Source organism: Penicillium chrysogenum, assembly GCF_028827035.1.
Source record: "Penicillium chrysogenum strain IBT 35668 chromosome Unknown utg000004l_segment0_segment0, whole genome shotgun sequence".
NCBI classification, from domain to species: Eukaryota; Fungi; Ascomycota; class Eurotiomycetes; order Eurotiales; family Aspergillaceae; genus Penicillium; species Penicillium chrysogenum.
In genome coordinates this window covers 4815172-4829189 of record NW_026622752.1, presented here as the reverse complement: position 1 = coordinate 4829189, position 14018 = coordinate 4815172, and the positions used below count along the sequence as shown (strand labels likewise).

At 48.2% G+C, this 14018-nt stretch overlaps 5 protein-coding genes across 5 annotated transcripts; 3 read left to right on the top strand and 2 right to left on the bottom strand.

Moving 5' to 3' along the window:
• Window positions 1-1432: 1432 nt before the first annotated feature.
• On the bottom strand, window positions 1433-2853 carry N7489_007787 (uncharacterized protein; the record flags this gene model as incomplete). The annotated part of the gene is made up of 2 exons (XM_056713537.1): window positions 1433-1464; window positions 2421-2853. 2 exons carry the CDS (start codon window positions 2851-2853, stop codon window positions 1433-1435), a joined length of 465 nt encoding a protein of 154 aa, XP_056567252.1.
• A 1216-nt stretch (window positions 2854-4069) lies between these two features.
• Window positions 4070-5142, top strand: N7489_007786 (uncharacterized protein; the record flags this gene model as incomplete). The annotated part of the gene is made up of 2 exons (XM_056713536.1): window positions 4070-4100; window positions 4193-5142. 2 exons carry the CDS (start codon window positions 4070-4072, stop codon window positions 5140-5142), a joined length of 981 nt encoding a protein of 326 aa, XP_056567251.1.
• A 1019-nt stretch (window positions 5143-6161) lies between these two features.
• Window positions 6162-8338, top strand: rscE (uncharacterized protein; the record flags this gene model as incomplete). Its single annotated transcript, XM_056713535.1, has 3 exons — window positions 6162-6258; window positions 6319-6899; window positions 6953-8338. 3 exons carry the CDS (start codon window positions 6162-6164, stop codon window positions 8336-8338), a joined length of 2064 nt encoding a protein of 687 aa, XP_056567250.1.
• Window positions 8339-8639: 301 nt separating this feature from the next.
• Window positions 8640-10631, bottom strand: N7489_007784 (uncharacterized protein; the record flags this gene model as incomplete). Its single annotated transcript, XM_056713534.1, has 1 exon — window positions 8640-10631. One exon carries the CDS (start codon window positions 10629-10631, stop codon window positions 8640-8642), a length of 1992 nt encoding a protein of 663 aa, XP_056567249.1.
• Window positions 10632-10859: 228 nt separating this feature from the next.
• On the top strand, window positions 10860-12844 carry N7489_007783 (DEAD/DEAH box helicase; the record flags this gene model as incomplete). The annotated part of the gene is made up of 2 exons (XM_056713533.1): window positions 10860-11093; window positions 11141-12844. 2 exons carry the CDS (start codon window positions 10860-10862, stop codon window positions 12842-12844), a joined length of 1938 nt encoding a protein of 645 aa, XP_056567248.1.
• Window positions 12845-14018: the final 1174 nt, after the last annotated feature.

Here is a 14018-nt window from a genome sequence, read left to right as displayed (position 1 = left end):
TAAAGTACTCACCGATTGGCAATGTAAGTGTTAATCTACATGAGTTAGACGATGATCTATGTTGTAGAATGAAGTCAAAGTTGAGACATCGGTATAGGCTAAAAGGCCCAACTATCGGCGGGAGGCAAGTTTTTACAAAACGGCCAATCGTATATCGGAAAAGCCTTGATGTAACCATTTCCCTAAGACGCTTTTAGGAAGTTCCCAGCACTAAAATCATTACAATCTTTTCCGTAACGCTAGTTATATAAATATCGTGGCCATAGAAAATTCCGCCCCCATTGATTTTGTCTTCGGGCGTACCCGACCCTATCGTGTTGCCTTTGAATCATCCCGCTAAGTCCACGTGATGGTCTTAACGTCCTAAGTGCTCCCTTTAACTTCTTTATTCTACGTTAAGATCTGGTCAATATGGGTTAGGAACAATGAAGCAAACATTAAAGCTAGCTCTATGAACACCTGTGATGTCTGTAATGTGCATATCACGACTTGTCTCCACTATTTTCCTCTTTAGGAACTTGTTAGGAGCGGACCCTATGTTGTAATGTTTCAAACAGAAACGAACCCACGTTTTGATTTATACCCACTGGGGTAGGGTCTCGTCAATGGCCGGGTAGATATTTAAGCCACGGTTACCCCACTTAAACTAGAGAATTTTCCTAAAATACACTCTAGGCAGCGACTTCAGGCCTTCTTTATTCCAATTACAGTGTTGTAAAATTCCACTTAAGAACTGATCTGCAGGGACTAGATGTATGATATTGTTCTAAGAATAGTTGTAGTTAAGTGTAACCTCCGCTGACTGATTGGTCTTCTTTCGGTGGTGAGACATGGCGGGGTAGGCGAAAATCTGTAGGATTTCGATGAGATCAAATCAATTGATGAGACGAAAACTATAGTCCGCGGATCTATCTGGGCAAGCGAACGCAAATGAGAAGAAGTAGAATAAGAAGTAGACGGGAGAAAGCTAGGTAAAAGCACTAGCACTAGAGGTAAGAACCTGTCTAGCAACCATATATACAATGGTGTTCCCCACTTCGAGGCTTCATTGCTTCTTCATTGCTTGCCTTCGCTTATCTACCCGGACTCATTAACAGCACCGTCCCGGTCCTAACCGTTCAAAGGCAGTCAGCTATTTTTGTTCACTTATATTCCACGTCACGAACCGACCTTCAAATTGGAGCAATTTTCACAATTGGTGCAGTTTACCATGTTGGAACAATTATGACAATTGACACAGTTCTCCATATTGGAGCAATCCTGGCATTTGCTACAACTTGTCATGTTCGAGCATTGCTTGCTTTTCACAGTTCGTGCAGTTGCTGCAGAATGAACAGTCGACACAGTCATCACAATTGGAGCACTAGAGTTATTTATAAGTATGTCTCAGAAAGGTTATGAAGGTAGCTTGGTAGTGTGTAGGTAGAATTATCTAGATGGTGTGGAAGCATACATTGTTGCACCCTGCGAAGTAGTATTTAGTACTGCTAACCTATTTGCAGAATGTGGGCTCACCTTTGCAATTGTGGCAGTTGCTATTGTTCTTATTTCCGTCATCGTCTCTACAGAAGTAGAATTAGTTAGTGGATTGGGACTATTGAAAGAAGTAAATATTAGCGAATGGGGAAAGGGTCTGAACTGACTTGTTGTGGAGTGGAATTTGCGTCATGCTGCCGACCTCACAAATATTCGGTTCACCAAGAATGCGAGTGTTATCTCTTTAAGTATGCAGAATTAAAAGAAAGGAATCTTTTAATAGCTCTGCTAAATAGGGCTCATATAGATGTAGGTACATGATAACGGTCGTTATGTCAGTATGACGTAATCAGTATAAAAGTCCACGGAGTGCATGTCATGTCGGTCCATGACAGGTTGCATTTCAATGTAGCTCTCTCTGACAATAACTGTTAATATAACATTCTCTGCTTGCTAGGGTCATAATACAAAAATCCGGTTTGAAATTCAAGTACTGTACCGCTTCATTGCTATGGGTGCTTGATTATCATGTGAGTGTGACTGGATATTGAAAGAGCCTCTTATAAATTAGCATTAATTGATATGTTGTATATACACTGAATCATCATGTCATAGCTTGCCCATTGACAAAATGTACACCTTATTTGTAAACGGAACACCGCCAGAAGGAAAGAACAAGCTCTATGTCTGTGCAATTCACGTAGTTGGCGAAGACCCTCTTAAACCTTGTTCTGGACATTCTTGCTTATTGCACGGACCTTGTGGCCATAATTATACAACGCAAAGGGTATGGGGGCGCCATGATAGTTCCGACGTGTTGACGATTGTCAACGGCCAGTGGGGCCGATGTTCTCATACATCTTGAGGAAGTACATGTTGGGCTTGAGCTTTGCGGGCAAAACAGCTGGAACTTGTCGATAAAAGATGAAGATTAATTAACATACCAGTTGTGACTGATCCAGCCATACTGTTCACACCAAAGCGGGTGTCAAAGACATCTTGTGTCGCACGCTCGATGGATGATGGAACCGTCATTGCAATGGCAATCAGAGCGCATATGAACGTGGCCATCCATTTCTTGAGTAGTGACCAATTGAGGGGATTGCTCGGGTCATTATCCCTCCAACCGACCACCAAGACAATATCACCGTTAGCTCCATTCGGGTGTGAAACCGCAACACCAGGTACAAGAAGCATATCAGTTGACAGAACAGGCTCCTTTTCTCCTTCTGCGTCCGGACGCATTTGACCATCCGCTTTTGCCTTAACCAAGGCTGGCGAGACGTTAGAACGCAAGCTGGAAGTTTTGGCTCGGGCGTGTACCAAGCTCTCTTCCACCTCTCGGCGGAGACGACGATACTTCAAAATTGACTGCATATGGAGTTCCACTCGATGAAGATCGCTGGAATTAACTCGAGTACCGAGACAAGCGGAGAGAAGGGCAGAGACTTCACTCCTCGAGGGAGTTAGGGGATTTTATAGTCGATATCCCCCATTTCAACGTAATTTTTTAATCTATAACAAGGATCAGTGTATGGATTTACCACCTCGACAGTTCGTCAGCGTGCGAAACATTTGGGGTTGGGCGCATTCCGACCTCGGACACTTATGGCTACAACGGTGCTCATCAATCGGCGATATCGCATTGGCCGAAAAGTCGGTGTCAGGCCCGCGAGGTCCAGGCAACCTTCCCCGAGATACTAAAGGAGGAAAACAAAGCCATTATCTCACGCTTGTAAAGGATAGAAACTATCTCTAGTACATCGTGCATAAATATGTGACCTCCACATACAATGGAGTTCCAAGTTGTATCAACAACAAAGCGATAGGAATCTCCCCGTTTGATACTAAGGCTATTTCTTAAAGAAATATATCTTCCTTTGATGACATGATGCCGTGTGGATTACCGTATAAAGCAAAAAAAAAAAAAAAAAAAAAAAAAAGAGTTTATTATATACAACCTGACCCACAAATGTGTCTAGAATAGTTATTAGAGGGACTACCAGTGAATAGTGAGTTCGCTATTGTCAGGGAAGATAGAAATTCATACTCACCGTGGAGTGCGAGGCCGAGTAGTATTAGTAGGCAGCCTCGGAATGCCCTTTGTCTTCCACCTCTTTCACTTTCGAGGTTCTAATGATAGAAAATGCTAAGTATATTGTGTCTTGTGATTTATTAAACTGTTTTCATTCATTCAGTTCTATTATTGGGTCGGTCAAAATAGGGTTTTTTGAAGTCCCATAGGCCCTTTTTTATCTTCATTTTGATTTCGGAGGAAAGACAATGCTGCTATGTTCACGTGAAAGAAACCATAGATCTATATTAGCCTTCGGTAATGAGGAGCTTGTCAAGTATTGTATTTTGAGTGCATTTGTTTGTTCTAAACAAGATAAAGAACAGTATCATAGACATTCACATTGACCCGGGTTCATAAAGAGGTTCTCAAGTATTTAAACGTCGACGAAGCCCATCCCAACTCTCCATATCATTCAACAGCCTTCAAGCAATCAACACCAATACTCAAAATACCCGAATAAGCCTACAAGCTAACCATCTCATTCAACACACATCATTTGTCAAGAACATTCCCAACATGCCTCGAACCACCTTGAGATTGAAGTCTGGTATGACGACATCTGCAGCGAATCTTAGGAAAATCTGGAGGCCGCTTGGTCTTGAGTTGACAGTCCACAGAACGCGCTTGACCGTCAAACAGTCCTCGATGTTCTCCGAAGCGTCTACGATCCTTTGCTAGCTGCTTGGCTTGCTGGGCCAGGTCATACTTGGCAAAGCCAGTTTTTGTCCAGTGATGCCAGTAACCTGTTTCGAGACCAGGTCATAGCTAGGATGCGAGATCTACCACCAGGCGTCCAATCGATAGAGTCTGAGGCAGTCCTTTATGAAATCCTATACGATATTCTTAGGTTTTACCGATTCACCGACCCCGCCTGGAGGGTACCTACCCCTGGCACTACTGCTCCCGCTCCACCTGCTCCTGCTCCTGTCCCTCCAGCTGCCCCTCCAGCTGCCGCTGCTCCTGCTCCTAAGGCTCCGAGTGCTGCTGCCATGGAGGTGGATATTGCTAACCTGAAAATGCTTGCAGATGCAGCAAACCAGGTACTTGCGCCCACTGCTACCGCTGATCCTGCTCCTTCTCCTGCTCGTGCTCTTGCTCGTGTTCGTGTTCCTTATCTTGCTCGTGCTCGTCTTGCTAAGATTCCGGGTTCTCGTCGTACTCCGGGTCCTCGTCCTACTCCTCGTTCTCGTCCTCGTCTTGCTAAGACTCCGATTGCTCGTCCGAGTGCTCGTCCTCGTCGTCGTCCTGTTAAGACTCCGAGTGCTGCTGCCATGGAGGTGGATATTGCTAACCTGAAGATGCTTGCAGATGCAGCAAACCAAGTACTTGCGCCTACTGCTACCGGTAATCCTGTTAGCCCCCTATATATACTTGCAGAAGTTGCAAGCTCAGCCGAGCCTAGTCCTGTGGTTTCTCCTACTTCATCTCTCGATATACTTGCTGCTGCTGCAAGCTCATTGCCATATGCTCCCGCTCCCGCTACTGCCGCCCGCCCGATCGGACCTCCTGCTCCTGGGACCAAGAGAAGTAGAGAGGATGGGTCCGAGGATGAGTCTGAGCAGCCTGATAAGAAGAAGCAAGCAAAGTAACCCACTCTATGTTATCACTTGCAAAGGTATGTATCTATAGGTTATTTTTATATTTATTTTTTTCCAGATATGGCTATAGGGGTATTGAATATATAGATCTTTCGTCAGCATTCATATCAAAGAAGTTTCTTCGTTAAAATGATCGAGGTCGAATTCAAGGTTTCTCGTATACGTACTTTAAGCACCTTATTAGTTATACGTTACTGCAGAGATTCTAAAGTTAAGTTCCTCTTCACAAATCATGTCAATATATTCAAGCACCCAAGGTGCTTGACTTGAATCAGGTCAAGAACAACTTGAATTGCCTTTGAAATCAGTCAAAGTATCAGGCACTAGCCAAGGAGATACTGTAGGAACCTCAGGCTACCATTGCCTTTCTTGATACACACATAGGGGTGAATACGAATACATAAAAATAGATTGCCTTCTTTGCTGTAGGATTAAAGCCTACTTATCATGGGGAAAATGTCTTCTATCCATTATTGATGGCTGCCTGCCTATCACATATAAAGCCACTAGGATTTTCATAGCTTCCCCAGCTTTTATTTTTTTCTAACTCTGACAACCCTCAAACATCTTTTTGCCTAACATGCACTGTGGCATAGCCCAGTAAGGCTATACGGAGAAATCTCAAATTACCAACAGTGTAACCGTGACAACGACCTCGGAATATTGAAACACATTTCGAAGCTTGATATAGTCCTCATTTATAATGTAGATTCGAATCACATGACGACGGGGAAAGGCCCCAAGTCCCAAAGCGGTTAGTGGCGATTTGGTTCTTGGCACCCCGTGAGTTTTGCGTGTCGCGACCAACCTCCCCCAAGTGCCCACCAGCAACCCGTCCAATCATTACTTTAGGCCTCCTCTTCCATCTCCCGCGGCCTTGATCTACGCCATTGCTGGCTTTCCCTTGTTTTATCTCATAGTGCTATTGCGCTTTACACAGCAGACAGACTGATAAGCGGGAAAGGAGTTAACATTCTGCCGACCGCGAGAGCTGCTTGCTTTGATCCATCATGGATGACACTCCCATCAACCCTGGTGCGGCCCACGAGAATGTCCAGTCTGTGACTGGCCTAGATGGCGCGGCTGATACAGCTCGCGAAGCCTCAGGTATGTCTACTCCCATATGGCTTTGATCGATGTTGCACCGCGTGCTAAATTCGTGGACAGGAGCGCAATCGCGCCAGGATTCGCCTGTGAAGAAGATTGAGAACACACCTGGATCAGACAACCCGATGGATGCTCCCGCGTCTCCCAAACCTCGGAACGGCGGAGTTGAACCGGAAGACGAAGAGATGGGTGGTACTGAGACCGACGCCAAGCCTGACGCCGAAGGCTTGGAGGATGCTGTGGGCGAGTCGCATCCGCAAGTGGAGGGAGCGGACGGGCTTGAAGACGCTGTGGGTGAAGAGCAACCCGCGCCATCCAAGTCATCTCTCGAAGCCGCCGCGCGTGAACAACTCGTCACACAAACACACGCCATCATCCTCCCCAGCTATGCGACATGGTTTGATATGAACACCATCAACCCAATCGAGAAGAAAGCTCTCGCCGAGTTCTTTAATGGCCGCAACCGCAGCAAGACACCTGCCACATACAAAGATTACCGAGACTTCATGATCAATACCTATCGATTGAACCCCATCGAGTATTTGACCGTTACTGCTTGCCGTCGCAACCTTGCGGGTGACGTCTGTGCTATTATGCGTGTTCACTCATTCCTTGAGCAGTGGGGCTTGATCAACTATCAGGCGAGTGGCCTTGTTATTCCCATTCAAACACGCCTCAGCTAACACCTCTGTAGGTTGACCCTCAGACACGGCCGTCCAATATTGGGCCGCCATTCACCGGCCACTTCCGAGTTATCGCAGATACTCCACGGGGCCTGCAGCCATTCCAGCCTGGACCAAATCACGGCGTCACGTCCGGCAAAGTTCACCCAGCCACGCAGCGTGCCACCTCTTCCATCCCCCCATCTAAAGACGATCTTAATCTCGAACTACGCCGCACCATTTATGACGAAAAAGGCAAGGATATCACCTCCTCCGAAGATAAAGACAAACAGACCAACGGCGACGGAACGAACGGCTTGGACATTGCTCAAGAATCCAAGAAGAAGGCACACTGCTTCTCTTGCGGCATTGATTGCACCAAACTTCGATTCCACTACGCCAAATCGGCTTCGACGTCAGCCAATGTAGCTACGCCAGACACCAAGTATGATCTGTGCCCGAATTGCTTCCTTCAAGGGCGAATGCCTTCTAGCCACAATGCCTCGGACTTTGTTAAGCTCGAGGACAAGGGTTACTCTCACTTGACCGACAAAGGCACTGCGTGGTCGGACTCGGAAGTGATTTTGTTGCTGGAAGGCCTGGAGAACTTCGATGAAAACTGGGAACAAATTGCGAGCCACGTTGGCACACGATCTCGGGAAGAGTGTGTCATGAAGTTCCTACAGCTCGAGATCGAAGACAAGTATGTCGAAGATGTCCCTGAGCTTCGGTCTGGCAGCGGACGTGATCCCATCAGCCAGTCTGAAAACCCCGTTCTTTCTGTCGTGGCATTCCTGGCCCAGATGGCGGAGCCTGCAGTGGCTGCCGCCGCCGCCGGTCGGTCTGTCGACGAGATCCGCAAGGAGCTCCGGAGCCAGCTCGAGAAGGGACAAGGCAAAGGCAAAGACGCAGTCAAGGCCGAAGATTCCATGGACGTGGACCCCGCGCGCGAGGCCGAGCAGCAGGTTTCCGCCAAGCCTAAGGAGACCCTCGGCACCATCGCTCTGGCTGCATCCGCCGCACGTGCCGGAGCTCTTGCCTCACACGAGGAGCGTGAAATGACCCGTCTGGTCTCTGCTGCAGTCAACGTCACCCTGCAGAAGTTCGAGATCAAGCTGCAGCAATTCAACGAGATGGAAGAGATTATCGAGGCTGAGCGTCGGGAGTTGGAGCAGGCGCGCCAGCAACTCTTCTTGGACCGGATGACGTTCAAGAAGCGTGTCAAGGAGGCCCAAGATGCGCTCCAGACCGTCAGCCTGCAGGGCCCCAACGAGCACACTAACCAGATGCTGGCTGATGCTGCTACTACAGGCATTGGAAACCACTACAGCTTCCAGCCTGTTGGCGGAGATATGCGGGCTGGCACCCAGCCCCTGAGCGCTCAAGCTGGTGCCGACTACAAGACCCTTGACCTGTAGGTTTCAATACATGTACGATAATCCCCATGGATCTTCTGAGAAAGGAACCCAAAGGGACTGCTTTTCGTCTCGCTGAGTTATGAATATTCTGAACTTTCTGGCTTGGAAAAGGCGCAAGTTTTGTTTTTCTGTTATCTGCTGGAGTTCTTTTCTGTTGATTCACCCTCTCTCCAGAAAGTGGATTGTTATTAGGGGTTGAACTAGGGGGTTGGGGATCTTTTTTCATCAACGTGTTTACTTTTTAATCATATGTCCTTGATGGGAATCTTATATTATTACTCAAAGTAGATTGTAGTGCCTCTCATCCAGGCCCATTCGGATTGCCAGGTTGACCAAACGTTGCCATGTAGTATTTCACCCAGGACTCTCCAGTGGTTGGTTGAAGTTCAACTTGCTGAGATCCATCCTCATCGTCCTCGTTCCCGTCTATTGCGTCTTCATCCTTGTCCTCGCCCGAAACAACCGCAGCGGAGAGAGCAACTGCTGGTTCGTTATACCTGGGCCTTTTCAGCGGAGGCATTTCCAGGTCTTCGTTCAGATCGGCGAAATCGTACCCGTACTCCTCCCAATCGCTGCGGTAGACAGTCCGATCCCGCCAATTAGAAACATCTTCTCTCATTCTGCGCTCTGGCAGTTGCTTGGTCTCGTCCTCGACTTCTTCTGCCTTCATGGGTTCATGAAGGACGGACGGCACGGGTTGTTCCATCAACTTTAGGAAGTTGGCCTCTTCGCGATGGCTGGCATTCTGGTCTGCGATGTCTGCTTGCTCTTCTTCAGGGTCTATTTCCAGTTCGTCTGTCGGTGCAACTGGCGCTGTCGGTTCGGATGACTCTCGCGTGGCCAAAGGATCGTGATCAACGTCCTCTGGTTCCGATTCCGATTCCGATTCAAATTCGGGCTCTGATTCCTCTTCTGGTTCTGGTTCTGGCGTTGGCTCAGGTTCTGGCTCTGGCTTGTTGACTTCCATTTCCATATCATCATCCGACCCGACGTCATTGTCCACTTCGATGTCATCGTCAGTGATGTCGTGGTCTTCACTGTCCTCTTCGTCGTTTTCATTGTACATGGTTCCATCCTTGCGATACCGGGTCCATTCGTGTTTGTCGATGATCTCCTCGGCTTCTTCGTAGCTGAATACTGTCGGTACCCAGCCTTTCCGGTTGTTGATATCTTCTAGGACTGTTTCATTGCGACGAGCAATGTCCACGAAGTTGGGTCTGCAGTGCTTCATGTTGAGCACTTCAATGGCGGCCCGCACATCTTGCGTTCGAACATATCCTTTTCTGTCGTTCCCACTGCGATTCGAGCTGCGCAATCGCGACATTGCAAAAAAGAGGGATGATTGGACCAAGCGGCGTGTGACACTAACGGCGAGAGAGTAGAAGTCGACGGCAGTATCTGCAGTCATAGACGGGGTATGTCCATAGGCTGTGATCAGGTCTTGTCTCTTGGCGAGGTTCCACCAGTTGTTCTCCACTTGCTTTCCACCAAAGTTCATGAACAAGCAATAAGAAAGCCGAACCCAATATGGAAGGTTCAGCAAATCAGATGCGAGGCGGAGGTCACCTCGAGCACTACCGTCCTCGTTTTCCAAATCATGTGCATGAGCTCTGGTTATAATCCAGTGATCTCCGTGTTGCTTTGTTCCGGATTGAGCTTCAAGGAGGGACTCTTTCAACGATAGAACATCTGCATATTCCTCGAGTAGCCCACAACATTCTTGGCTGACCTCTGTAGCCGCTGGAACATCGCTTAAGACCGGCATGCGCTCCAGGTGCACGTCGGAAGAGTACTGGGCCTCCAAGGCTTTATGCAAAAGTCGGATGTATTCCATAACCTCGGGTTCCGACTTCGTACCGATTGCAGCAGCAAGCTCTTTGATACCGCCCTTGCCCTTCCGGTCCAATGCATTGAAGAACACTTCCTTCTCCGTGGGCGTCCACACCATCGAGCCATGCTGACTGACTTTATATGTGTTCTCAATTGCCCTCAACGAGGCATAATCAATAATCTCCGAGTTTTGCACAATAAGGTGGGAGTAGGCTCGGAGAAATGTGAGCGATCCACGCATTTGCGGGACGCGCGCCATAAGCGCATCACCGATTTGCCGTCCGACGCCATTGAATGTCGGGTCGCGATGGTAATCATATTCGTCAAGGCCCTGGTTTGGAGTTGGAGAGCGTTCAATAGACGAGCGGGGTTGCTCAAAGTCGGACCCAGGCTCAGATAGCTGGAAGTCGGAATCAGACTCGGCGTCGTCGTCGGGCTCATAGACGGAGGCGGAGTCGCTCATCGTTCAGGCTCGCAGGTTTGCAGCGCATACGGGACGTTCGGTAGCAAAACATCACAGCTGCGCCCTTAATGAAATCTGCCACGTCAATTTCATCAAGAGCTATAGAAACCGAAAAAAAAGTCGAGCTGCGGAGATCCACTAGGAGATGCAGGCTTATCGATAAGCATGTTTGCACTGTTTGCACTCGCTTTTGAGCTTCAGTGAGACAGAGACCATTACAACATCGGCATGGAGTTCATACGGTGTGTCTCGCGGTTGAGACTCCCAAGGAGATACTTGGTGAAGAGTCCTCTGCTGCAAAAGCCTTTGCGCCATGTGCGCTTCAATTCCACCGAGTCCCCAGTTCCTCCGAGCATTGTGCTCCGCGACTACCAAGAGGAAAGCATTCAATCCGTCCTGAAATATCTGGGTGAAGGCCATCGACGCCTAGGAATCTCACTTGCAACAGGAGCTGGCAAGACAGTAAGGCTAAATATACTCCTTATCCAACATCATACTGATATTTGCAGGTCATTTTCACACAGCTTATCAGCCGAATACCTCCTCGCGATGCGAAAGCCACCAAGACCATGATTATCGTCCATCGACGCGAGCTCGTCGAACAAGCCGCAAAACACTGCAGTCTGGCGTATCCAGACAAGACCGTCGAAATAGAAATGGGCAAGAATGTTGCGACGGGAGCAGGGGACATCATCATCGCGTCAGTTCAGACGCTAGCGCGGGGGCGCATGTACAAGTTTGATCCGAGTGCATTCAAGCTCGTGTTGGTAGATGAGGCTCATCATATAGTTGCTAAATCATACCGTGAAGCTCTGGGGCATTTCGGATTGAACGAGCCATCTCCCAACGGACCGGTCTTGGTGGGTGTTTCGGCTACTTTTTCACGGTTCGATGGTCTCAAACTGGGCGCTGCCATTGATCATATTGTCTATCACAAGGACTACGTTGGTATGATTGGTGAAAACTGGTTGGCCAATGCCGTCTTTACAACTGTCAAGTCCGGGGCCAATCTGTCCAAAGTCAAGAAAGATAGTTTCGGAGACTTTGCCCTGGGATCGCTTTCGGAGGCGGTTAATACTACATCCACGAACAACATCACTGTCCGGGCATGGATGGCAAGTGCTGAGAATAGAAAGTCGACTCTTGTATTCTGTGTCGATATCGAGCACGCGCGGCGGCTTACCGCCGCTTTTCGCGACCATGGCGTCGATGCTAGGTATATCACGGCTAGCACACCTAAAGGCGTCCGTGCGGAACAGCTACGAGCTTTTAAAGACCAAGAATTTCCCGTGTTGTTAAATTGTGGCCTTTTCACAGAAGGCACGGACATCCCAAATATCGACTGCGTGCTCCTAGCTCGACCGACCAGATCACGAAATCTGCTCATCCAAATGATCGGGCGTGGTCTTCGACTTTTTCCCGGGAAAAAGGACTGCCATGTTATCGATATGGTAGCTTCGCTAGAAACTGGAGTCCTATCAACACCGACATTGTTCGGCTTGGACCCAGACGAGGTTTTGGACAACACCAGCGTGGAAGATATGAAGAAGAATGATGATGACCAGGGAAGCCAATCGGAACCCACTTCTGAGGCCGCTGAACCATACGATGGCTCAGACAACGACCTGAAACTCCAATTTACAACCTACGACAGTATATATGATCTCCTAGGAGACATGCAGTCCGAGCGACACATCAGGTCGTTCAGCCCGCACAACTGGGTGCGGGTCGGCGATGACAGATATATGCTTACTGATATATCTGGCTGGATCACGATTGAGAAAGCAGATGATATCTTCACTGCTCATCACGTCATGAAATTCAATAACCCAACAACAGAGGCACCGCAATTCACACGTCCTCGGAAGATCGCCACTGGCTCGGATCTGGAGAGCATTGTCCGCGCAGCGGATACCTTTGCCAGCACCAAGTTTGAAGAACATTACATCGCTTCTTGGAAACCTTGGCGACGGGCCCAGGCAACACCGGGACAAATTAAAATGCTGAACGGAGCTCGCATTCGGGATGGCAATATAAAGCCCGAGGACTTGACCCGTGGTCAAGCGGCTGATATGATTACGAAGCTGAAGCATGGAGGCAAGAAGCGTTTCAAGGACTTGGAGGTTCAGAAACGGAAAAAGCTGCGGCAAGTGGATAACATGGCTGAGCTTCAAAGACGGGTTGATGTTAAGGTCGGGCCAGTCGAGGCTTGATGGGATAACGTGTGGTTTCTTGTAAACCATTGGAGAAACGACACGTTGAAGAAGCGAAACTGTTCTAGACAGTCGCAAATCGCCTGGCGATTGCATGACCCTGATGCCAAAGAACTCAGGATTTGCCTAGAAAATATCTTCGCCAGGAAGATCTCCTGACAAGCAGAGCGCCAGCAGCCAGGCAGCACATCCCAACACTAGGGAATTTCCACAATTCCTGGAGGCTCTTGCGTAGTTCTAGCTAGGATTAACCAGGAGTGAACTATTCCCCCCTCGCATCCTAGTAGGTCGGAGCTTTGGCTCTCAAGGGCTAGACGGAGTGAGATATAGATAGTGTGTGATAAGTTTCCTAGGAACAGGCAAGGAAATGAGAGAATTTTTGACATGGTTACAAGGCCCTCAAGATTGAAGGTATAAATCGATCACGAATGTCTTTTAGAGAGCTAGCATTGACAGCAGAGTAGAAAACACCCATCAAATTGTGATTCAAGCTGGTTCCAATATATCCATAGTCTATGGGAGCTACATCACTTACATAGGTACACTTGACTCGGGATACATCTCGGCCTGGCGTTGGGTACTCGGCTCAGGACTGGAAGGATGGACGGCATGCCAAGGCCAATCGAGGAGCCGGCGTACGCTGATAGAAACTCCATGAATATGACTCCGACTCTGATTCTGACGGTTTTTCCAGGACGATTCTTGATGGAGTGCACAAAGCACGATATAACTGTGGTGTACTTCTCTCAATAGGTAGCACAAAATCATAATCATGGAAGCGTAATAAGTGTGAGTAGGACAGTGGGAGGAAACTTCTAACAGATATAGATTGTAAAAATAGGAGTGGACGGATGCCAGACCATGCACGAAAACGGTCAAGAAGACGACGCTAATTTGGATGCAGGGCTCAAGGCAACAGTGAGGCATGCAATGCCTGTAACGGAACATAGTCAACTACGTAGGCGAGGGCAGACTAGAGCAACCCGCCTGGATATCGGGGCATTGAGTATAGACACGACTACATCCCGCAGTCACTTAAACCAGTCTGAGCAAATAGCTCTATGTTCCGAACTACAAGGTCACAAATCTACAGCAGTCTTGAAAGATGATAACGAATGTTTGAACAGAGAATTGTATTTTGTCCTAGCAAAGCATATGAAATTCATCAACCGAT